At 37.6% G+C, this 27,528-nt stretch overlaps 1 protein-coding gene across 7 annotated transcripts in view; it reads left to right on the forward strand.

Moving 5' to 3' along the window:
- The window catches only part of DIAPH2 (diaphanous related formin 2), a 942,260-nt gene that overhangs the window by 683,973 nt on the left and 230,759 nt on the right, over nt 1-27,528 (forward strand). For all 7 annotated transcript variants that reach the window (XM_084870674.1, XM_084870677.1, XM_084870675.1 and 4 more), the window contains one exon: nt 11,349-11,513. In XM_084870674.1, coding sequence (XP_084726800.1) covers nt 11,349-11,513 — 165 coding nt within the window. The remainder of the gene's footprint in view (nt 1-11,348; nt 11,514-27,528) is intronic.

Consider the following 27,528-nt stretch of genomic DNA (forward strand, 5'->3'; position numbering starts at 1 on the left):
GGGCACATTTTTATCTTTCCAACAAAGGAAAGAAAAGAAAAAGAGTGCTTCATTTGAATGGAAAGGCACTGCATTCTAATAGCTTTGTCTACATAAAGCATCTAACAATGTCTTTTAGAATTAAATAAAGCAATTTCATATTGAAAACATATGTGAAATTGATACTGGAAAAAACACAGCATTCATTAGTGACACAGTAAAATTAATAAATGCATATTTATATATATATACACACATATGCATACACACATCATAGGTACATACATATATATATAAATGCCTATATATTTAGAGAAACTTAAAGAATAGATGCGTTGCTAAAAAGCATAAGAAATGTTATGCAAAAGAACAGATTTTTGTGAGATAATTTCACTGTAGTAAGAGTAAAAATTTCTTAGTAGAAATTCTAGCCCAGGGTTGGTGCAAAATAGCTATTACTATATTGAGTAAATGCAGGGAACAGTTATTAAATATTTGGCTGCCATGACTAAGATATTAATGCTCTTTATATCCTGAAATGCATTTGTTTTCAACCTTACAAAAACTTTTAGTAAGTGAGAAAGAGTTGAGTATTATGGTTAGAGTTACATGATCATCTTTAGAATGGATTCTGATAAGAAGACAGATCTTGAAAGCTTAGAGAACTAGGAGTTGGAAACTTAATCTCCAGGGTGGCCAGTAGCCCAGATTGAAAGGAAATAAGAGTCCTCACTAAGCAATTGGATTACGAATATATAGTTGTACTTCAATGCTATTATTTGTTTTATAGTAACATGACTATCTTAGAGATAGTTTATTGTGGGTTAAATTCAGGATGAGGTTGCTGTGTACTTACTAGGCCCTTAACCCTGTTTTAGAGATCATAGAGCATACAAAAACCATGCAAAATATATATTTACCTTCATCTTCATTCCATCTAGAATAGTAAGTCAATATAAACCTAAGCAACTAGCTTATAGAACCAAATATATCTATGAAAGAAATCCTAGCACTGTCATCACTGTTTCTCAAGATGTTAGTGCTTCCATTTAACCTGAATACATATAGAACCCAGTATTTTGTACCAGGAAGGAACCATACGGAATTTCTACTCTAATTACTCTATTTTCATTTCTCTGAGAAGAGAATCCTGCAGACCACCCTGTCCATGCAAAAAAAAAAGGGGGGGGATTCAATCTCATGCCTTGGTTTATAGGTTACTAGAGACCCAGTGCTTGATGCACTGGTGGGGTCCCTCAACCTGGCCTGTGCCCTCTCGCAATCCGGGACCCTTTGGGGGATGTCAGACTGCTGGTTTCAGCCGGATTCCTGCAGGGATCGGGCCTAAACTGGCAGTCTGACATCCCCTGAGGGATGTTGCAGTGCGAGAAGCGGCAGGCAGTCCAGAAGGAGCCCAAGCCAGGGCCTAGGCACTGCGTCACTCCTGCTTATCCTGGTCCCTGCTGTGCCTGCCACTGTCACTCGGTAGAGCTGCCACGAAGGCAGGAGAGGCTCCCACCCTTGCAGCTGCACTCTCCAGCCATGAGCCCAGCTTCTGGCTGAACAGTGCTCCCACTATGGGAGCACACTGACAACACAGGGCAGATTCTGCATTGAGCCTCTGCCCCCTGGTGGTCATTGCACATCATAGTGACCGGTTAACCAGACTTAAGGGTCACTTAGGCATATATATATTTGAATGCACAGTTGCCTCTCATTTGTATGAGTCATCTTGGTTTGGAAGATTGTTCCCTTTTTGTTGCCACTCTTTATCTCAATGGTGATTTCAGTTAAGGAATGATGAGCCAGAAGTAATAAAGCATTATCAGCTGAATTTGAAACAACTACTTGAATTGAAAATGTATGATTGGTAACTCTCTATAATTCAGTGTAATAATCCCCAAACCTGAAATGGGCATTTGAAAACAAATGCAGGGAAATGAGCAAAATAAAATGCTCAAACAATATGGAGAATTATTTTACAGGAAACTATCAATCCCAAATACCAAGATATTTATCCTAAAGCAGCAGACATAGCAGAAGTGCCTGGTGTAGTGAAAAGACCCTCAACACCAGCATTTCTAATTTCAGAACTATATACAGTGATGCTTGAATATATGGCAATATGTCTTAAACCCTTTCATATCCTAACTCCGTCACTACCCAAAACAATAAAAATGTAATTCTCCAGGGATATATATACCTTTGGCAAAATATACACTGACTGCATATTTTGCTTCACTGACATTTGTAGTAAATGATTTTTATGATCATTAGAAGCTGTTAGCACAGACTGTAGGATCTGATATTTTGTTCTCTTAGCTAAAGTTTGATTTACAGAATATTCTATATTTGGGAGGAACATATCAAGAACATATATATTCAGATGAAGGGCATGTTCATTGGAGCAATAAGTGTTAAGGTCACATGGGTGCCGCCCTGTTCTGATCTAGACCTGACTGGAGAAGAGGAAGCCTTTGCTCCATTTTCCTTGCCTTTGCAGTTCTTGCTACTGCCACCCACACTGATCTCCAAGGTACCACGGAGCCCACATATTTCCAACTGCCTCGTAGACATAACCACTTACGTTTCATAAGTATCTCAAGCTCAGTGTGTTCAAAATTAGTTGTTATTCTCCCCTACCTCCAATAATCTTTCCTATCTTGTCTCCTAAGTTTGATTAAAAATAAAGTATATAGGAAACATACTCTGAGTCACACAGGCTAGAAACTCAAGTGGCATCCTCAAATTCTTCCCTCTCTCTAACTGCTGATATCTAGTTAGTTGCCATGTCATGGACTTAACCTTCTCCATATTTCTTATATCTACCCCTTCTTTTCTATTCACAATGCTACTCTGTTAGTTTCTTAGGTGCTCTTTCAGAGTTCACTGTCTCATTTCTTCAAACCATCTTTCCCAGTGTTGGCAGACTTAGATTCCTTAAGATCATGTTATTTCTCTGTATAAAAATCATTGGTTACTCATTGCCCCTAAACAGAGATTTGAGAGTTCATATACCATCTTAATAGGGGAAGATGAGAGGAGATGCAGGCCAATTAGAGTAGAGAGTAAAGGATCTTAGAATAGATGAATGTGCTCTTAGAAGAATAGATGAAGATACAGTTGTGCATGACAATTTGTTCCAGGGAGGAGATTTATGACAATTGAGTCTCTGTTGGAGGATCTGTCTTTAAGCAAATAAGGGGAGTTCAGAGAAAGTTGATTCCTGCATTTGCTGTTTTCTCAAAGTGCCTTCAACTCAGAATAACCCTCATGCCCAAGAGGCATCTTCTAAGGTGGCCTGTACTGCCCCCATCACAGACTTGGGTATCCTCCAGAGTACCCAAACCATGTTATCCCAGAATAGTAAACAGTTCTTGATAACTTTAGATATATATACACCTTTGCTCACTCTGTTCTCATTGCCTGGGGTGTCTTCTCCTTGGGTAGAAAAATCCTCTTCATTCCTCCAGATGGCACTGGAAAATTACTTCCTTTCGAAACCTTTCCTAATAACCTCAAAGCCACTCATTTCTGTGTTTACACATATTTATTGAATTTTTTTTTTATGGAGCTTAGTTTACTTTTCCACACACTTTTATTTATTTATTTATTTATTTATTTATTTATTTATTTATTTATTTAGTTTTAAACAGGAGATGCAGTGTAGCCTGCTGGTTAAATGCATAGTTTCTGTATGTGGGGGAGTGGGGAAGGGTACCCACGTTCATATCTTAAATCTACAACTTACTATTGAGATGGCACTGAGATGTGACTTCCCTGAGGCTAATTTCATCATGTGTAAAATGGAGTTACTAATAGCATATATGTTTTATAGGACCTTTGGGAGGGTTAAATAAGACAAGGCTTGTAAAAGCATTTAGTTCAGTGTCTGGCTCATTGTCAGAGTTCAGTAAACAATAGTTCCTGATACTGCTGCTCTGCTATCTCCCAGCACTAGTTTATAAATTTAGTGTAGGTTGGGAACCATGTCTTATCACTTTACTTTCTTTTTCTCTACTTAATCTCTCAGTTTCTTATACATTGTTTGCCCATGATAAATGATGCTGGGAGCTGAAAGTGAGGTAGGGCTGGCAGCAGGACTTGATCTAATTAACATCTGTGTGTACATACCATGAATATTAAATAATAATGCTGACATTCCAAAATATACACATCAATCTCAAAATCTTATACTTATGACTCTTCTGTTACTCAAAACACTATTTCTGAGCACAATTATTTATGTCAATCGCAGTAATTATGTATTTCCTAATACCTGCTGTTTTTTTTTACCACCTTTGATTTTATATATCATTCTTAATAATTTATCAAATATACTTTAATTGGATATTTATATAATACTAGAGGCCTGGTGCATGAATTTGTGCACAGGTGGGGTTCCTCCTGGTGGCCTTCAGGGATCAGGCTGAAACCCGCAGTCCAACGCTGCCTGCAGCTTCTAACAGCCACTCCTGCTCATCCTGGCCCCGCTGTGCCTGCCATGGACTTGCGCCCAATCAGTCCCAATCAGTCCCAATCCGGAGAGACTCATGATGCCACAGCAGCACTCACCAGCCATGAGCACCGCGTCTGGTGCCCTCCCAAGGGGAGTGGCCTGTGGGGTTGGGCTAAAATTGGCTCTCTGACATCCCCGAAGGGTCCCGGATTAGGAGAGGGCACAGGCCAGGCAGAGGGACCCCACCAGTGCACTATCAGGCTGGAGAGGGACCATTGGAGGTCTCCAGGACATGTCCAGCCCATCTCACTCAGTCCTGATCAGACAGACCCCAGCAGCAAGCTAACCTACTGGTCAGAGCATCTTCCCCCTGCTGGTCAGTGCAGGTCATAGGGAGCAGTTAAGCATCCTTAGCATATAATTAGCATATTATGCTTTGATTGGTTCTTCCATTGTTATGCTGTTCAGTCTATTTGCATATTACAACTTTATTATTATATATAGGATGTACTCTTCTTATCAGTACTTAGGAACTAGCAAGTAGACTTACTATCATTTGGACAGTAGTCTACATTCCACTAGTCCTAGGGTGGTTTTTGTTGTTGTTGTTATTAGTGTATTTTGTGGGTATGTATGTGTATTTTTAAAATATATATTTTTATTGATTTCAAAGAGGAAGGGAGATATCTATAGAGAGAAAGAAACATCAATGATGAAAGAGAATCACTGACCGGCTGCCTTCTGCATGCCCCCTACTGGGGTCAAGCCCACAACACAGGCATGTGCTCAATTGGAATCGAACCTGTGACCCTTCAGTCCGCAGGCTGATGCTCTATCCACTGAGCAAAACCAGCTAGGGATGTATTTTTATTTTATTTATTTGTTTTAATACTCACCTAAGGGTATGTTTTCAGTGAACTTTTTAGAACTAGAGGAAGGGGGAGAGAGAGTGAAACATCTACTTGAGAGAGAAATTTAGATCAGTTGCCTCCTGTAAATGCCCTGGCTGGGAGTCAAACCTTCAACCTAGGTATGTGCCCTGTCCAGGAATGGAACATACAACCTTTTGGTGTATGGAATTATGTTCCAACCACTTGAGTCACCTGGTCAGGCCTCTGTTTATTAATTTAAGCTAAAAATTTTATGCCCTTAAGCAAAAGAAATCTGAACCTATTACTTCCCTATATAAAATTGTTCAATGACTTTCATTTTTCAATATGCTCAGAAGTCATATAGAATGTGGCCCCTCAGGAATCATTTTCCTCCTGTCTCCTACTTACTCTATAGGCTCTAGAATTCCATGTTTTTTTCTCATTTTTGGGTTCCTAGAATACTTAATATCTTTCAGAGCCTTCACTCACCCTATCCCAGTGCTCCTCCTAGTTTTTTTTTTTTTCCTCCCATTTCAGGTCTCACTGTTTTTGTAACCCTAACCCAAGGATATGTTTTAGTTATTTTAGGGAAAAAGAAATCTGTTGTGAGAGAGAAACATTGATGGGTTGCCTTACACAGGTTCCTTAACCAGGTATAGAACCAAACCAGATATGTACACTTGTTAAGGGCAGAAATAGAATATACACTGAGTGGCCAGATTATTATGATCTTTGAACACATAATAATCTGGCCACTCAGTGTATATCCTATATAATAAAAGGCTAATATGCAAGTTGTCCCCTTGACCAGGAGTTTGACCAGCAGGCAGGCCTGCCACCACCCATGTCCCCTCCCCCTGTCCAGGCTGGCTAGACCCCACCCATGCACGAATTCATACACTGGGCCTCTAATATACATATACATACATATAACACACACACACACACACACACACACACACACACACACACACACACTGAGTGGCCAGATTATTATGCATTCAGAGATCATAATAATCTGGCCATTCAGTGTAGTATTATGGACTATAGTCACCTTGCTATACTTTACATCCCATGACCTATTTTTATTACATATGGAAGTTTGTACCTCTTGATCCCCTTTACCCATTTCATCCAATCCCAACCCCCATCCCCTTAGTAACTACCAATCTGTTCTCTGTATCTGTGAGTTTTGTTTGTTCATTTATTTTGTTTTTAGATTTCACGTGTAAGTGAAATCACACATTAATAGTCTTTCTCTGTCTGACTAATTTCATTCTTCTTGATGACTGAGTAGTATTCCTCTGCATACACACACACACACACACACACACACACACACACACTATATGTATACTATATATAAGACCACATCTCATATGAGTATCACATTTTCTTTAGCCATTGATTCATCCTTCCTCTTTTTCCTACAGAGAGGGAGACACTCTTATAAATGGAGATTTCCTTTATACATATATTAGAGGCCTGGTGCATGAAAATTCATGCACTGGAGCGGGGGGGGGGTTCCTTAGCCCATCCTGCCCCTTCTCATAATCTGGGAGCCTTCAGGGGCGGGAGGTGACCTAGCAATCAGGGGAAGGTGATGCCCCATCACAACTCTGCTGCTGCCATTGCCCACAGTGCAAGCCTTCAGCCGGTCCTAGTTACCTGAACCTTGATCGGCCCTGGGCAGCTGGGGGACTAAGGTGACTGTGGACTCTGGAGGCAGGCTCTAGACAGCTGAGGGCAGGAGTCTGACCTTGCCTCAAACCCGCTGAGGGAAGTGGGCACCACCATTTTGTGGCTGTGGGCACCACCATCTTTGTGATGGTGTGAGGGTCAATTAGCATATTCCCTCTTTATTAGATAGAAATATATATAAATCTTCCTTTCAAAAGATAACTTTTATTCTTTTTGGAGATTTTCCTATCTCTACTATTTCTCTATCAGCTCAAAATGCTCTATGCAAAAGCGGCATATTTTGGGATGGTATAGTCTACATTCTAACTCTAGATGGGTGAGTGCTTTTTACCTGGTTTCCACAATGCTAAAATGTGAATAGTGGTATTTTTCTGCCTCTTTGATAAGGTTGTGCTGGCAACGAAATGACATCAATTGTTAGACCAGACCTGGGTTCAGGAACCTTAGTACTTGAGTTCTGGCTCAGAAAGAATTCAGAGTCAAGACTCAAACTATAAGAGAAAGTTTATTTAGAACGTCACATAAGTAGAAGAAGTTAATCATAGAATAAATGGGCTTAGGAAATAAGTTATAAGGGCAAAGGAAGGTCCCTTGAAGCTTAGGAGAAAAGGCAAGGAAACAGCCTCGTGGGGAGGTGGTAGGGAAAGGCCCTGGCGTGCTCCATAGAGAGAACCAAAGAGGTTCCTCCGTCTTGAGGGTATTTGTCTTGAAGTCTCAGGGGAGGTTTCCAATAGAATATTTATCACCTTTTCTGGTGTCCTTTCAGGGTCATCGTCTCTACTGATTGGTTGGGGCCAGAGCAAGAGGTCAATATTTAATGCAGTTGTTCCTGAGGCAACCATAGTTACTTGTTTGATTTTGCTGCTTTTCCAGGCCTAGAACTGAAATACAACTGAGGCCTAGATCTATTAGATGTGGGTCATAATCTCATTGTCCTGGGGACTTAATGCTTAAGGGCTATTCTCTGGCCCCCTCATTTTTCCCTTCTAACAGAGTCTAACTCTCATGACTAGCAATATGCCAGGGGAGGAAAGGTCAGGGACGGGTCCAAATCCTATGACCAGCGATATGCTAGGGGAGAAAAGGTTACCCTGGGAGGGAGATCCTTGTTTTTCCAATTTTACCCATTGCTAGGCACCTGGGGCTTTCTGCCCTGTTGACCTCCCATACTTGGCCTATCGTCCTTGCTCTGCTTATATCTGTCTGACTGTCTACCACAGTTGTTATCAAGAATATGGGACATAGCCCTAACCAGTTTGGCTCAGTGGATAAAGGGTTGGCCTGAGGACTGAAGAGTCTCAAGTTCAATTCTGGTCAAGGGAATGTACGTTGGTTGCGGGCACATTTCCAGTAAAGGGTGTGCAGTAGGCAACTGATCAATGCTTCTCTCTCATTGATGTTTCTGACTCTATCCCTCTCCCTTCCTCTCTGTAAAAACATCAATTAAAGATATTTTATTAAAGTTATAAGAATATGGGACATAATGGAAGGAAAATATATCTTAAATAATAAAGTCCTATACAAAAGCAAATTGTTGATGGTAGAATTATTTGCAATATTAGATTATAAACTACTTCAGAGTCTGGATTAGGCTTTAATGATCATTGTACCAATCATGATGCTTAGCATAGAACTGAACAGATTTTGTATTGAGTGGCTGCTCAAAAATATAAAATAAAATAAAATAAAACTTTTCTTACTGATATAAGGGATGAAAGGACTGGTATCTAGTTCTTTTTCTCCTCCTGTCCGAGGAAGGATGTGGTGACATGGTTGTAATTGTGAAAGATTTCCATGCTGACTCATGCTTGCTCTCCCTTTTACAAAGTAATCACTTTGAGGATAAGTGAAGGACTTGGAAATTGAACTGTTTTCCATTTGTTATTTATAAGATAAAGCGTTCCTAGAATTTTTCAAATTGTCTCACTTTGGTTCACAGACAGAATTTCTGAAATCATTTTTTGTCCTAGGAGAACAGATTTATGAAATTGTGTATCACTACATAGACATATTTTAGCTGGTGAAAAATTGTGTTATGATAAATGGGAAACATGCAGTATTTTCCCTCTTTTATCTTCCACTTGTTCCTTGTACAGATGTTGAGCCTTCTGAAATATATAGTTTTGTACTTTGCATTGCAAATAGAGTACAAGTAAGTGACCTTTGCAAAGTGTTTCTGTGTAGAAAGTCTCTGGTGTGGGTCGAATTTATTTAGGAAAAAGAGACTAGAGACAAGTATCTAACTTTCATTCTGTTCTAAGAAATGAAGAGTATTGTCATATTTCTGCAACTCTTAAATAGGTTGTTTAACGCTTTCTTAAAAATAAGAATAGAAATATATGGTGATATTCTCAGAGGGGAAACCAGAATGTGTATATAGCAAATACCTCTAACCCTTTGTTGATAATTTTTTTAAAGAAGTAGAATAAGTCAGAAATGTGTTAATTCTTTCAGATCTAATTGAACTTGAGGGTTGAAAGATTTAATGTCACTTAGCACAGATGAGGTTGTTGGGTTGCTAATGTGAATGGTAATACTTAAGTAGCATAACAAAGAACATGGGTAGGGGTCATTTCACATTTTAAATCATGTTCTGTTCCTAAGTGTCAGTTGCAAAGTGATTTACCAGAAATCTTGTGATTTCCCCATTAACTTCCACTATACAACTAGAGCTCTGTTCCCATGGAAAATAAATTTGGCCCCAGGTTATAATTATACACACTGAAAATTTCAGAAAATTGTATAAAACCAAGTATTTCAAGACACAATTATCAGAATCTGATAACATAATACAGGTAAAAAAAAATTAATATACTGCAGTGGATCTGTATCCACATGCCCCGAAACTGTGCTGTTCTTCTTTTACAATTCCAAGTCTGTTACTTTTCTATTTAGAGACATCTTACTTCTGTTTCACTATTGATTTTTAATAGAATTAACTCGAATTTTAGAATGTGGACTTGGTTTCCTATATTCTTTAGGGCTAAAGTGCTTACCTTTCTTGGAAGCATATCAGTTAACATTCAAAGGAAATGCTCCAACATGTTCACAGTACTTCTGTTTGTTGAAAATTTGCTTACTTATTAAGGCTGTTATATTTCTAAGTCCTAAAGAGAAAGTTTTCTATAAATATACCTTCTGTAATCAGGAAAATAGTATTATAATTTACTTTTATAAGTATAAATTTAGATATAATGAGATACCTTTAGTTGGACACCTTTAAATATATGGTTTATTTAATTCTTTGATACTGGTGGTTGTTATTACCTTTTGATAACATTTGTAAAACAATGATCTAATTCATTTCTGAATAAGTAGCTTTTGTGGGGTGTACTGCTCAGACTGTATTCCAGGACTGGCAGTCTCAGCGTCACCTGGGAACTTGTTAGAGATTATAATGCTCAGGCCCCTGGGCTCAGGCTCAGCAAACAGCAATCTGGCTTTTAATAAGTCCTTGGAGTGGTTAAGGTTATAGAACTACAGCGGAATCTCTCTCACTTTCTCTCCCTTGCTCCCTCTCACTCTCGCTCCACACCTCATGAGGGTTACACACACACACACACACACACACACACACACACACACACACAGTTACATATAACATAATCTTATATAGAATTTGCTATAACCTCTATCTATATGGAAAATGTGCATTAAGAATGGTGAATCTATACTTTCTAAGTTTATTGTTGGTGTTTATTACTACTGTATGCTGTTCATAAAAAAATATGAGGTAGTTTGTGGATATTTATACTTACATATTTTGATTTAGCAAACATGTTCTGCACGGTTATACATTAAACATAATTTATAATTTCAAAACTCATTAACCAATATAATGAAAACAGCAACTTGTTACGGACTGGACTCTGTCTGCCAAGAAATCATATGCTGAAGCCCTAACCCCCAGAACCTCAGAATGTGACCATCTGGAGATAGAACCTTTAAATAGGTGATTTTGTTCAAATGACATTCTAGGGGTGTGCCCTAATCCTCTGTGACTGCTGTCCTCATAAGAAGAGGAGATTAGGAAACAGAAAACATAGAAGGACTACTATGTGAGGACACAGCAAGAGGATCACCATCTACAACAAGCCAAGAAGTGAGACCACAGAAGAAATCAAACTCGCCAACACCTTGATATTGTACTTCCAGCCTCCAGAAATGTTTGAAAATAGGATTCTGTAGTTTACGCTATCCAGTCTGTGGTATATTATCATGGCAACCCTAGAAACCTAATATATAAGTATTTCTAGAAATGGTGGTATAATTCAATCTTAATATCTAATGATTGCCTTTGAGGTACTATTGGATCATATTCCTTAACAGAAACCTACAGCTTTACAAAGATCGCCAGAGAGCAGTATGACAAACTGTCCACTATGCACAGCAATATGGTCAAGCTCTATGAGAATCTTGGAGAATACTTTATTTTTGACTCTAAGACAGTGAGCATAGAAGAATTTTTTGGTGATCTCAACAACTTCCGAACTTTGTTTCTGGTGAGTAATGCATCTTAATCATTGCAAGGCCTGATGCTTTTGTTTTTCAGTAATTTCTTTTTTTGGCATTTCATATAACTATTGATCATATTGATTTCATGTTATAGCCCTTTATCAGGAATTGACAGGTATTTTATACCTGAAAATAGTTGGCTGGCTTAATGTATAATGGAGAAATGGAGAACTACATGAATTATCTTAAACTTTAGGCATACATGGGAATTTTTCTACTGAAATTTTATCTTATATAATAAAAGGGTGATATGCAAATCGACCAAATGGTGGAACGACTGGTCGCTATGATGTGCACTAACCACAAGGGGGCAGATGCTCAATGCAGGAGCTACCCCCTGGTGGTTAGTGCACTCCCACAGTGGGAGCGCTGCTCAGCCAGAAGCCAGGCAAGAACAGCAGCAGTGGCAGGAGCCTCCCTACCTCCCAGGCAGCAGTGAGCCAAGCTGTAAGGAGCAGTGAGCAGGCAGGTAGTGATGAGCAAGGGCTCCCCGACTGCGAGAGGGATGTCTGCCTGCCAGCGTAGGCCCACTCTCCAGCAGACAGACATCCCCAGAGGGGTCCCAGCTGCAAGAGGGCACAGGCCGGGCTGAGGCCCCCCATCCCAAGTGCACGAATTTTCGTGCACTGGGCCTCTAGTAGAAAATAAATTAATAGGTACTGAAATGACTGATTTTTATACAGCATACTATTATCTTTTGATCTAGCTTCAAACTCATATCTAAAATAATCTTTCAGTTAATACATTAAAATGATGTAATTGATGAAAAAGTTTCTTTCGTAGTCTAGATAAGAGACTGATTCCAAATTGGACTGTGTAAATGAATACCTAAAGTTTCTTCCAGAATAAGGGCTCTTGTTTTCAACTGTAATTCTTGGAGATAAAAGTATATACTAGCATTAATTGGAGGGGAGGCAATCGGGGTGCAGTTATAATGTTAGAGGGAAACAAAAGCTTTGCTGTATAAATGCTGTGGAACTATTTCTCTGCATCCAGCCAAGGAGTAGAAGAATACAGACTCTGATTATGGTAGTAAAGAAAGATATGCACAATAGTTTATATCAAACAGCAAATGTCCGTCTATTTTAAAGAAGCCATTCTAGCAATTATCCCAGCAGGAAGACCAATTAGTAAACTAATTGTTGCAGTTCAATATAGGTTTCTATCTCCAAAACAGTTATTTGTTAAATAAGGCTACCTCTCTTAATTGATGGTGAAATCATTTGAATTTGGTGTGTCTTTCACTACCTGTGAGATATATGTTTCTGGAAAGCATTTGCTTTCACCTACTGACTTAAGACATAGGACCCAGAGCACATCCCACCTTTGGTAATGGAAAATAAACCAAAAACTCTTTTTTTAAATCCTTAACCCTGGCTATTTGTCCATTGATTTCTAGAAAGAGTGGAAGGGAGAATGAATGGGGAGAGAGAGAAACATTGATGTGAGAGAGACACATCTATTGGTTGACTCCTGCATGCACCCTGACCCAAAACTTTTTATAAATATGATAATTTGTCTTATTTTTTTGCTAAGAATATTAGCTTATTTTGACCTTTGGTCTTTGTCCCTTAATAGGCACACATATTTATTTATTTATTTATTTATTTATTTATTTATTTATTTATTTATTTATATACTTTTTAGCTGGCCAATAAGTAGTAAAATGTGTTCTGCTGGTAATGAGTTCCTAAACTATTTTCAAAACTTAAAAGTCATAAATTTGATGTGGACATATGAACACCAAGCTTATATCTACTTAGATTATTTTCAAAAAGAAAAACAAAGCATGTTGAAATGAATATGGACGAGAAAGGTTGACACATTGAAAAGTCCAATGGATTGTTTTTATAGCATCAATGTCATGTGCCTTGTTTTAGCATGGATCTTAAAACAATGATTGTGTGCCCCCACCCACCCACACACACACACACACACCTCTCCAACATACAGACACAGAGTAGAATTTGGGATATGTCTCCCATGTTGCAGCATTTGATAAAGGAAAATTTCTGTTTGATAGCTTGTGTAGTCATGTTAGAAAAATGCTTAGAAGACTTGCTAAGAATTATAGTTATAATACTTCTCAATCATAACTTGTTTAAAAATGTAAGGATATCATTGTTAAGAAGACATGATTTTGTGTCCTTATGCTGAAAGTAACAAGCTATGTGACTGCAGGTAAGTCATTTATCTTACCTAGCTATTGGTTTATTTACTTGTTTATTCATTTGGTATAAGAAGGGGTTATACTACTGAATTCTAAGAACATTATCTTCTTCATTAGTCTATGAGTCATGGTCAAATTTCAGAGAGAGTCAAGTATGTATATGTACTGGCTTCACTTTGCGTGCAGTTTGAGTACAAGGAAATAACTTGTCATAGATCATTCTCATTGTAAATAAGTTGACATTCTGAAGTCTGGTTTTGTGTGCATTTAACTTCTTAAGAACCTGCTAAGATTGAGATTGGAGCTTTCAAAACATGTAACCAGCTGCTACCCTGTGTCCTGTCCAGCCATTGTCATCTCTCTGACAGAATTCTACTGCTACCACTTATGTCTAGAAATCTTTATTGACTGGCTTACATAAGAACTAGGCATGCCATTCATCAGCTGTTTTGAACTTGGGTTGGTCATATAACCTCTCTGGGTATTGGTTTCCACATCTGCAAAATATGGATGATAATTCCTGCCATGTCTTCCTCACCACTGTATGAAAACACCATGTAACCCATACTATGCAGATGAAGAATATTATTAGCCATTCTTTATCCATCCATTCTATTCTTATATATTGAGAACCAACTTGATTTTGGTAGTGCTTTAGTTTAGAGATAAAAATAAGAGAATAGTCTCGCTCTATACATAGAGGGAGACAAACAAGTAAATGCAATATAATTTGATAGGTGCTGCCAGAGGAAAATGTCAGGGCACTATAATAATACTAAGGAGAAACTGCCTCACTCTGCCTGAGTTGGCCAGGGAAGCCTTCATAGAGAAAGTGACATTTGGGCAGAGTCTGGAAAAATCCATAGCAATTTGACAAGCAGACTTTGACAAGCAGATTTAAGGGTTTTACACCTGACCTATAAGCCGAACACTCCTAAATCAACATCACCAACTTCAGTCAATCATGTGTGCCCACCATGTTCCTGTTTCGTAGTGAGCTTAAAGTGATTTCACACTCCCAGTGGAGGGAAAACCCCTGAAAGAGAGACAAAAATTGTAATCGCCAGAAGTTCCCATTTTCTGAGTGCTTTGTGTGTTTGGCCTCAGGGGTCTTAGCGCTAAAAGCATATTGGACTGTAGATGGAAGCAATAACATACCGGTAGTGCTGAGAAGAAAATAATAAGTATTCTGATGCATGTGCTACCAAAAATTATTTCCAAATGAGCTCAGAGTTTCATTTTGGAAGATCTATTTGGCATGTGTAGCATAAACAAAATGCACATACCAAAAAATCTTCCTCAAAGAGATATCCTTGAGAGGATGGGGGTAATGAAATTAAATAGGGGATTGACATTATGTATTAAAGACCTTTTTCAAAATAATCACATTCTAATTAATGAAAGTAAGATTGGTACTCTCCATGAGATGCTGCTCTATTAATTATTCACATGATTAATATTATTCAACTAATGAGGATATGAAAAATATTCAAGATGAATGTCCTATATATTGGCGTGCAGATATATGTAATTGGAAATATTTCTCAATTCAGAGTTAAGTCTCTTTTTCCAGTTAGCTTCTCTGAGATCATTTGAGTTGAAAACACTACTTATTATATAAGCAAGATTAATTAAGAATCCCTAAATTTAGATTGAATATTTTGTGGAAGGAAATAAAATTCTATATTTATGTAATGTCTAGACATCTTTTTTGCTATTCTTCTTTATGCTTTAGTCATTCTACTAGTTCAAATAGTTGATTGCACAATCTTTCTTCTTTTGAGATATTTAGAATAGAATATTGGAACTCAGTGAACTTTCTGTGTTGTGCCACCATGCAATGTCTTTCTTAGGCATAAAAATTAATTTTAGCTGTTGAGATAGTGTTCAAGGCAAGTATTGTGTTTTAATAATTTTAATAATAACTACAAAGACCCTGATGCACCTCTTGAATAGTATAGGCTTATTTATATGGTAAATGTCTCCCAGGCACATCACCTGTGATTTTAATAAGCTCTCATCTCCAAATAAATCATAGAAATTATTTTTTTCTGTTTTAAATCTGTCAGTTTCCTGCTGCTTCTGTGTGTTTTTGTTTTGTTTTTAAAGAACAATATGTTACCTAGGCACTCAATAAATATTTGTTGTGTGTATGTTCTCATTCTATATCTCAACACTAGAAATATAGGAAAAAGGCTTTATAGAATTAGATTCATTGAAATAACTTAAGAAGAACATGTTATCATTACTATTAGTCATTGTTGAAAATTTCCCCTCAACTAAATAGGTATCTGCTACTGTTCCTGTGATAAACTTTAATATATATATATATATATATATATATATATATATATATATATATATATATTTTAAATCACGACGTTTCTTTAACATTTTTTGAACAGCTTTTAGAGGACTGTTAAAGTGATTGGGTGTTAGGAGACTAACTGGTATCTATAAATCATGGCATTTTATGCCACTGTTCCAGTCTTGCTGCTTCTGCCTCCTGAATACCATTTCCTCTAAGCCACAGATGTGATTTCAGTTCTGGGCCTCCATCTCTTAGCTGGACTATTACAATGATGTCCTGACTGATATCTGTGTCCACTTTTCTGACCATTTCTAATTTGGGATCCATTCACCACATTTTATAGTCAGAGTGAGATCAACCAAAGAACTTGTATGCATGTATGCATAGTCCATGGACACAGTCAATAGGTGAAAGGTTAGGGTGGGGTGGGGGGGCTGGATGGAGGGGGGACATGGGGTCATCTATAATACTGTCAACAATAAAAATAAATTTAAAAAAATTAAAAAGAAAACTGACAAAATAGTATTAATTTCATGACTTAAAATTCTTTAATGACTTTCCTGTAGCCTCAGGATAAAATCTAAATTGTTTAAAATTGAAGTGGTTTGCAAAATCAAAAGAACTGTGGTTACTTAAGGCCAGACCATCTGAGGTTTTCTGAATGAACCATAATCACTTCGCATGGGCTCTCCTCCCAGACTGGGACAAGTCAGGTATGGGAAGTGGAAGCCACCGAACAACATGACAGCAAGCACCCAAAAGGACTGGGGCCTCTTAGAATAGAGAGAAACTTTGGGAGTGCAGTACAAAATTAAATAAAGTCTCTGAGGCAAATGTGTGATTGTCACCATGACTTAATTGCTCCCCTAGATAGTATGACATGGGGAGTTATGACAACAAAGGTCACTTTAATTCTCAGCGATGTGCTTCCTTCTATCTTAAGTAATTGTTCTTTTAAAATGGAAACTAGTCTGAGAGTTCCTTGTGTTGGCTTATGGAGATACTTAATTTTGAGAAGCTCTCATCTTTCTCCAGCCATCTTTCTCTTTATAAGGCCTCAATCATGTCCAAATCAAAATAATAATTGGAAAGCCAAAGGGAACATCTGCGTTTAGTTAAACTCAAAAGGCTAAATTGATAATATATAGAACATTTTCTTTATTCATTAAACGTAGTTTTAAAGAAATTAGGATGAATTTTTGCATCAAAAGATTGCATATGTAATTCCTGATCTAAGAGGACAAAGCTATTTTGACATGTTTTAAACTTTCAATTCACAAAGCACTTGACATTTAAAGGAAACTTTAGTGCAATATTATAAAAAGTGTGGACACACATAAGAAACCAAATATATTCTTTAACAAAGAAGAGACTTAATCAATCATATTAAGTCATCTCTAATTTCATCATCCCAAATCTCTATTAGATGCCTCATAAATTGATACATCTTTGGTTGGCCAATGAAATGGTAATTAATATTATGACAATGCCCAGGAGAAACTACAAAGACCCTGATGCACCTCTTGAATAGTATAGGCTTATTTATATGGTAAATGTCTCCCAGGCTCATTACCTGTGATAACAATAATCCAAATATCCCAAATAATCTCTCCTCCATCCCCACTGGCAGGACTCTAGCTCCTGCAAAGGGGCAGCACCCAGAAGTACATCTGAAATTTTCTCTTGTGGGCTCAAAATTGTGACAACTATAAAAATATGTCACCTCCTGATATTTTCCCACAAGAATTTGAGCACCTGCTCTTCTAGGGTGATGAGAAGATAACATTGAACAAAACAGACAAAGCCCTGTCTTCCTGTCCCTTTGTTGCTCCAGCTCCCCTTTGCTGAATACCTTTTACCAACAGAGTTGCTTGCTTGGCCCTCAGTGGAAGCTCCTATGCCTGGGCTGAGATTGCAGCCTTCTACTACTTCAATTTTGCCACCAACCCTCACTGTACCATAATGGGGTTACACACAGTGCAGAAGGAGCCATGTTTCACAGGATCCTTCATAAAAACAATTCATCTCCCTTCTCCCGGATCCCTTTCTCCTTGGAGGCTTAATTTTTTTTTTAAATCCTAGAGACCTGAAGGGGATCCTAAGACCATAAACCCCACCATTCCTCCCCTTTCTCTAATTTGTTCAGGCACCGGGGCATGCATCTTCCTTTTCCTAGAAGCCAGGTTTAAATAAAATACCAACCTAAATCCTTTCATGCAAATAGAGCCCCTAAGCACCCACCAACTGCCTCTATTTAATCACACACACACACACACACACACACACACACACACACACTCACACACACTCACACACACACTCACACACACACACACTCACACACACTCACACACACTCACACACTCACACACACACACACACACACACTCACACACACTCACACACACTCACACACTCACACACACAATTCCCTTTGAGCTCAGCTGGGACCACCCAGGCTACATAGGCTTAGGTTTATTTTGATCTATTGCAATCTTTAAAAATAGGCAATCCATGAAAACATATAGGGTAAGTCTATTAAGCAGAATATTGAACCAGAATGCCTCATTCCCAAGCTGTGCCAGAGAATAGACTTTATTTTACAGAAACTAGAGACCAGATGCATGAAGATTTGTGCAAATATGGGCCTTCCCCTGGCTGCTAGCACTACTTTTCCACTGTGGCCAGGAGCAGCCTTTCTGCCTTCCCATGCTGCCCAGAGGCCCAGAGTGGCCGGGGTGGTGCGGAATGCCTGCATCCTCACCATGGTGAAGATGCAAGTGTCCTGCCCCCAGCCACTTGGCACCTGCATGTGCAAATTGACCTGTCATCTTTGTTGGGTTAACTTGCATACTCACTACGGTCAATTAGCATGTTACTCTTTTATTAGGTAGATCATTGGATTCTTCTTGAGAAAAAGATGTCACCTATCAACTCTTGTATTCTGTGTGACTGTTTACTTTGGGTCACAAGTAGATGTCCTATTTTTCTGATATTATTGTTCCTTGTCTAAAGAAAAGCTAAATATTGGAAGGAACTAAAATAATATGTAATACTGGCATACATGACTTAAAGAAAAACCAAATTGCCAACATGATAGGAGTGCCTACTGGTATAAAGAGTTTTTAACTATGTATACATTTTAGGTTAGTACTATAAATTGAAAAGTATCATAAATTTTTCTAAAAATATTTCTAAAAGTTGTCAGAATTGTTTATGGCAAGGTGAATATTGCTCTTAAAAATATATGATAAAAAATAAAAGAATGAAAATATATGACAATTTGGTGTTCAATGGTAAGATAATTGCTAGCAAACCACTTTCTTTTTAATTGGCCCATACATTTCTGTTAATATGATTGTCTGAAAGATGTTTTCTAAATAAATAAATAAATAAATAAATAAATAAATAAATAAATGGCATTGCAATAGTTAACATTGAAAATATTAACAAAATCAGTTCAATGCCTATTTTCTTATTAAAATCTAATAAGAACTGGAACCAAGAAACAAAATGCAGTATCTTTAGTTCTAGCAACAATGCCTTAAATAGGATTTTTCAAGGAAGTAAGTGTTCCCTATAAATAAGTTGTTATTGACTTATCTCTAAACCCCAGGAAGTCTGAAAATTAGAAGATAAGCAGTAGGGTATACAAGCTGACCTTTCCCAGTGGCCTTGAGATTGGCCAAAGCTATTGATTGTTATCCAAACCTGTTACACCCTGAGCAGCAAGATCCCAGAGGCTAATGCTACCAGTACCTGCTCTCATTCTGCTTCATCCTCATTTATCTGTCCATGTGCTAATCAATCTTTTATCAGAAAAGATGCCCTGACCCCTGTACAAAGGAATAGGGGGTAGGACTCTCCCTGGAGCCCTACCCCTGGAGCTCCTTTTGCCTGCTGTGCCCACTCCCTACGCCCTTACACCCCCCCCCTTCTTTTCGAGTTGCTTCATCTAAGAAGTCCTCTCTAATGCTCCCATTTTGACCTAGAAACCTTTCTGCATGCTTTCATACCTCCATCCTAGCACATTTTACTATGTAATGAGTTTATCTTCATATCCTCCATGATCAACACTATAATTAGCCTATTCTGGGTCAAGTAGCATGCTAATCACTAAGGACATATAGGAATGACTTAATAAATTAATAAAACAGTGAATGAATTAAATGATCAAAGATGAAAAAATCAAAATGTTGGCCTCTAGAGCTCACATTCTTGTGGGAAAGGCTGTCAAAAGAATAAATACTGATAATGACATATGCTACATATATACAAAGAGCATGTGAGCATGGATGAGAGAGGCATTCTTCTGGATTTAAGGCTTTATTTTTTTATTTTAAAAATTTCTTTATTGATTAAGGTGTTACATATGTGTCCTTATCCCCCCATTACCCCCCAGCCCCCTACTCATGCCCTCATCCCCCTGGTGTCTGTGTCCATTGATTAGGCTAATATATATGCACACAAGTCCTTTGGTTGATCTCTCAGCCTTATCCCCACCCTCCCATACCTAAGATTTAACAAAGATAATAGTATTATTTAAAATCAGTATCCTAAATATGTAGATATGTTTTTTCTCTCTATGAACCAAGTTTCAAAGTTGTAGAATACAGTCTATTAAATGTGTGTCTTTTCCTTAGATCTGAAAGATGTTCTAATCCTGTTGAAACAGTCCCTATTTTTCCTTATATATCTGTTTTAATTTTCTTTTTTAAAAAAACTTTTTAAATTTAATTTATTTGGTTGCATTGGCTAATAAAATAGGTTTCAGGTGCACAATTCTATAATATCATCTGTATATTATATTGTGTGTGCACTACCCAAGTTGATTGCATTTCCTGCAAGTGTTTAATCTCACAATAATTAGAATTTTCTGATATTCTTGATGGGGTTTGGGGGAAATCAGACATTGCACAGTATTCCTGAAAAGACAAGAAATAGAACGTACATACATTCAAATGTTGGCATTTTGAAATGGAAGATGTTTGAAGCTCATTATTCTTCAAGAATTTATAAATTCTGTGTTAAAAGTAATAGATTATTCAATATGATAGTTTACCTGAAATTATTTCTTAATTTTATTAATAGTGCACAAAAGAATAAAACTTAAATACTGGACATGAAATAATTTGAAGTAGCATATAATTTGTTTTTGCTCAATTGTCTTAGTCTATAAGTTAAAACACCTAAAGTTTTATATACATTAGAGATATAAATGCAACAGTGATTAGGAAGAGCAAGACAGATGATTAACTGAAATGTGGATAGAATAATATAACTGTAGGGACTAATAAAATCTGTAGATGGGACATAAAGGTTGATGTCCCCAACAAATTGGAAACTTTATTTTGAAGGTTAATTTTAGTGTTAGAAGGTATCTTTCTTCATCAGATGGCATTTACCAGGAACTACTTGGCCATGTATGTTTACCTTAGTTTAAAATACAAGATTTGGCCTGAGCCAGTTTTGCTCAGTGGCTAAAACGTTGATTTGGGTCAAGGGCACATACCTTGGTTGCAGGCTCCTCCCTGGCCCAGGCCCTGTTTGGGGCTCATGCAGGAGGCAACCAATCAATGTGTTTCTCTCACATGGATGTTTGTCTCTGTCTTTCCCTTTCTCTTCTACTCTCCCTAAAAATCAATGGGAAAATATCCTTAGGTAAGGATTAACAACAACAAAACAAGATTTATAAATAAAAAATCAATTTAAGATTGTCTCTTTAATATATCATAATCACGTGGTTGTTCATTCATACTACATTTCAAGTCTAAAGCATATGATACTTTCATAGAAATATACTTCTTTTTATATTTGAGAATAATTTAGGCAATATATATTTTTAGGTAACCCTTTAGGTAGAGGATTTTAATATATAGGCCAAATTAACTTATAACTGTTACTACAGCTTTTTGTATCTGTAGAAATTGTTGTTCAAATACTTTTATGAGCACCTACAAATAATTGCTTTAACTTTGCTTTTAAGTGGACTAGCATGTTTTGGCATGTGCTCTTTCTCATAGTCTATCAGGATGCTTTTGGCTTTCAAGTCACAGAAAGTATGACCAAAATTAGCTTGAGAATATGGTTTTATTCTCACACATCGCAAAAAGCAAGGCAGTAACAAAATTGGTTAATTAAGTAGCTTAGTATGTTGGCATGTTGTCTCATGGTTGCAAAATGATTGCAGTTGTTCCAGGCATCACATGCAAATATAATGATATCTAACTAGCAAAAGCTTTTTTTATCAAGCCAAAAAAATGTTACCAGAAACTCATGGGAAGATATTTCCTTCAAATTCTTTTGTCCAGATTAGATCACATTCCAGTCTCCAAACTATCACAATAAAGCAACAAGCAGACTGTCAAATTACAGAGGGGAAGGGTAGGGAGATCTGGGGGAGATAATAGATCAAAGGAAGGACTTCTTTACTTGCATATAAGTCCAACCAATGGGGAGGGAGGGTATGTATGGGAGGGGGGAGGTAATGTTAAAATATGTACACAGATAATAATTTAATAAAAAATAAATAAATATTACATCCCCAGAAACCTTTAAAAAAAAAAAAAAGGATAATCTTAGACCCATGGTGGGCAAACTGCTGCTCTCGAGCCACATGCGGCTCTCTGGCCCCTTCAGTGTGACTCTTCCACAAAATACCACAGCCTGGGCGAGTCTATTTTGAAGAAGTGGCATTAGAAGAAGTTTAAGTTTTAAAAATTTGGCTCTCAAAAGAAATTTCAATCGTTGTACTGTTAATATTTGACTCTGTTGACTAATGAGTTTGCAGACCACTGTCTTAGACAAATCATGATTCACCTTTGAAGCTGGGGCTTGGGCTGGGTTCCTTCCCTGAGCACTTGACTATGCAGAGTGAGCAGCCAACCAGTCTAGGGCTCTGCCAGCAGTTGATACGGGATGGATTAAGGCAGGCAACTAACAGTTTCTGTAAAATAGACAACATAAAAGTACATTTTGCCGAAACCGGTTTGGCTTAGTGGTAGAGCGTCGGTCTGCGGACTGAAAGGTCCCAGGTTTGATTCCGGGTCAAGGGCATGTACATTGGTTGCGGGCACATCCCCGGTAGGGGGTGTGCAAGAGGCAGCTGGTCGATGTTTCTCTCTCATCGACGTTTCTAGCTCTCTATCTCTCTCCCTTCCTCTCTGTAAAAAAATCAATAAGATATATTTTAAAAAAATAAATAAAAGTACATTTCTACTTGGCATTATTTGAATTGTCAAAAGTTCCAAATTGGCAAAATACAAATGAATAAGATGTATTTGTGAAATGTACTCTTATTCATTTAAATAGTTTAAAAAATATATCGGGGAATATGAGTATAAATAAAAAGCATTATTTGTTTATTTTCAAGTTATCTTTTCCTGTTTATTTTCTGCCTTTAGCTGGAATGTACTTATCTGGGAAAGCTCTGCTTTTCTAGTTTGCTTGCCTGCTTCTTCTTATTAATTTATTCCACAAATATTTATTAGACCCTTTCTAACTACTGGGACTGTTTAGTTTACTAAAATTTCTGCCCTTATGGAGCTTAATTTGTGATGGGTAAAGTGAAATAATAAACTATATACATAATTAGGAAAATTATAAGTTAAAAATGTGCCAACTAGAATGAATGGCCATATGACAATGTCTGAAAGGTTTAACTATTCATTATAAAGTTCCTTATACAATCAATATTTTAAGTTAAGGTATAGATTTTGGCATTATAGCTTTTTCCTTAAATACATGAACCACTGAATTTTCCTCTTTAGAAGATATCACTAATTACAATGAGATGATCTGCATACAAACTGTAATTATTTCATAAGTTGTGTACCATTATGTAGTGGAGGAGAAGTAAATATGAACTCTGTCCCACTTGAGAGAGTCTTTCCAAGGGCTTTATCATTTCACTGGAATCGCTATAATATTATCCTCTGGCGTAAGGAGGGTATTCAGAGATCTATACCTATACATTTACTACTTTTAGACACAGGTCAAATTCAAAAACTAAAAGAAGTTCATGAGAAAATGGCTATCCTTTTACCAGTATTATTTCTAAAGCCATGGCTCTTGTCCTTATTAATTAACACTGGTCCCTTTTCAAGAGAAAATAAACAAGAGCAAAACAGTACTTCAGACAAATACTAATTCAACTTCAGTGCCTTCTTCTTCCCCAAGGATAACTCAAATGCCTTATTTTGGAAGATAGACATCAATATTCCAAAATGAGTTTCTAATCAGGAAGAGCTGATAAAAGATGCCATATATAACAAAGCATGTAGTAGAGTAAAAGCATATTTTTAGTGCCAAATATATGAAAAATTATAAGGAATTTACAAAGATAGTTCACCTTGGATTCCATTTACCCTGGTCCTTGTTCTCTGCTAGCTGTCATTTAGTTGATCTGATAAACTAATCAGTACTCGTGTGTCACTCACTCTTTGCTACATACATGCCCTGTAAATTCAGGATAATACCTTCCAGCAGAGCATTTCTAATGACAAGAACTTCTTGCAGTGTGACTAGCTGCTCAAGGAGATATTTGGGGGAAAGGCAGCCTTTCTATCAATAGTACCTCTGGAAGAGCATCATGTGCTTGGTTGCCTAGTCTTCCTGGGTCTAGGATATCTTTTCCCCATCAAGAACAATCCATAACTTAACCTGTCTTTTGTGATCTCATAATCCGGCTTTATGATGTTGGCTTTTTGGATGGGCATCATGTGGTAATGGCCTCCCCCATGATAAAGGTCATGGACCAGCCATCCTGTGACCCAGGGCCCAAATCCAGTCTGCCCTCTGCCTTTATAAATAAGTTGTATTGGCACACAGTCATGCTCATCTATTTATGCCTTGTCTGTGGCTGCTTTCACTCTAAAATAGCAGTTCTGAGTATTTGAGATGGAGTCCATATGACCCATAAGCCAAAAATGTTCACCGTCTGGCCCTTTACAAAAAGAACTTGGGGACTTTTACCGTAAAGCATGCATACAAGGTGGCAAGGAGAGATTCTGACTGGAAAGTCATAGAAATCATATAGTCTAGTGCTTTTTAACTTTCCAATGCAGTCTTTCCTTAAGAGGGTATAGCTTTGGTGAAGATGTAGTATCATCTTGGCTGTTGATTTCCTCTTTTCTTTTCAGGTTACAGTCACTTCTCTATAAATTATCCCTGAGGCAGAAATATTGTACTCCTCTGGCATGTTACACAAGATGCCTGCAGGAGCTGAACCCAGGCTTAGTGCGTGAAACCCAAGTCATGCTTAGCCAGTAGTCTTGACCTCACTTATATATCTCTAGAGACAGAAAGACATATAATGCCTGTACTAGTATTATGTTAATAACACAGTGTACTCTTTATATTCCACATTCCGTGCCCCGTCACCCCACTCTACCTTATAGTATGAGACACACATAGCCTCACCAGGGAACAATCCTTTGTCATAATGAGGCCAAGATTTCTTGGTTTTGATTTTCTGTAGAAATCTCTCTTCAGTATATTTCTCTGGATCCCTATCCTTCCATCTTAAATGTATGCATTTTGAAGGGTCTACCCTTGGTCCTACAAAATTCTTGCTAGGCAATTTATATGTATTCTCATGATTTCTACTCTTTTATGAGTTGTGAGTTTATACTTCAGTTCCAGACTTTAGTTGGATGCCTTTAACTTGATTTGCCACAACTATGTCAATCTCAGACATATTAAAAATGGAACCCATTACATATTTCCCCAATTTCCTCCCATATTCTCTGCATTGGTTAGTGGCACAACTTGATATCTTCTTCTTCCTCGCCATTCACATCTGTTCAATCTCAAGTTCATGTTGATTCTGCCTGAAACAGCCTCACTTTGTCTGCCTGAGTTGGGGTATTTGCTGTCCCCCTGGACTTCTACAATAATCTGTTCAGTCATCTGATTTCAGGTTTAGCATCCTCTCAGCTGTCTTTCCACCATTGCCAGAAATTTCTTTCCAAATCACAGATCTAATTTGGGAAATCTCCTTTCCCAGAGACCTTTTATGGCTTCCCATGAGTGGCAATAAAGTCTAAAGTAGCGTTTGGAAAACATTGCCACTCTTAACTACCCCCAGCTACTTTCTTTTTTCTCTGCTTGATATGCAATCATGCTCACAATCTTCCTTTTACTGGCGATATATAATTTTTATTCTTTAAGACTCCATTCAGTGGCTACTTTCTGCAGTGTGACTTTCCTAATACCTCCTCCCCCAACTCAAGGGAGAATTAATTGCTCCCTATTCCGTATGCTCATATCACACATTATTAACGTGGTGCTTTACAACCACTCTTTACAATTAGGGATGTGCAGATCTACTGTCTTGTTTAAGCGGTGCATTCCTATAGAGTGTATATATTTCACTTGTCTTTGAGTTTTTATCACACAGCAGAGTATGTGGCAGGCACATAGAAGTAGCCAGCAAATAATTATCGATCAGTCACCATATTTATAACTAGTAATCATGCTCCTCCTGTGCAGGAAATCTAAGAATAAATGGCCTTGTATTAAATGTTTCAAAGCTCTCTCTGGCTGCTGCCTCTCCTCCTTCCCTACTCTCTCTGCCAGTTTTTTAAAAACCTTTCATTATTTTAATGACTCCTTTGACTTTTCATCAACATCGATTCAGCAAATATTTGACTAAAGTACTTAAACTTGTCTACCTTCACCACATCACTCTTAAGTTGTGAAATCCCAAAATGAACTCTCTTTTCCATGTGTAACTCTTAGGTAGTGCTTTCAGTGGTACAGGAAGTCCCTGTGGTGTGCATTCCAGTACACAGCCTGCCATTTGTCAGCATCACTTTGTGATTTACTATTCCCTTGTGACTGACTATGACCCCTTAGATCTTCATTATTTATTCCCCTGCTTATGTCTCTAGGATTTTTTTTCTCTTTATGATAAAAATCTTTAGAGAAGGACTCTTCTTCAAACATATACCTGATCTTTCCACCTTCTCTAAGTCTTGCCATCTTCAAAGACTCTTTGAAGAGAGGAAAAAGTTTCAATTTCTTTCTAGGGCAACTGCTGCAATTTGTTTATTTATTTATTAGTCCTCACCTGATGATATTTTTTCCACTGATTTTTAGAGAGTAGAAGAGAGGGAGGGGGAGAAATAAAGAGAGAGTCTCATTGATTGGTTATCTCCTGGACATAGACTGACTGGAGCCACGGAGTGAACCTGCAACAGAAATATGTACCCTTGACCAGGAATCGAACCCATGACTCTTCAGTGCGTGGGCCAACACTCTAACCATCGAGCAACCCTGGTCAGAGTGAGCTGCTGCACTTTAAAAGATGAGAAATACTCATACATGGAGTAAAAGCTAGTCACATTAAATTTGTTAAGTATATTATTGCATCATCACTTGCCTTTGTTAAGTACTTAAGTATACTAGTAAACACTTCAATATCCAGAAAATAACATTGCATTGTACTTGAGAACCTATGAGTCAAAGAGGCATTCTACAGAAGTTCACATTGAAAGAAGTCAAGTCTAAAGCATGGCAT

This window comes from Pipistrellus hanaki (assembly GCF_964339955.1).
Source record: "Pipistrellus hanaki genome assembly, chromosome: X".
Classification (NCBI taxonomy): domain Eukaryota; kingdom Metazoa; phylum Chordata; class Mammalia; order Chiroptera; family Vespertilionidae; genus Pipistrellus; species Pipistrellus hanaki.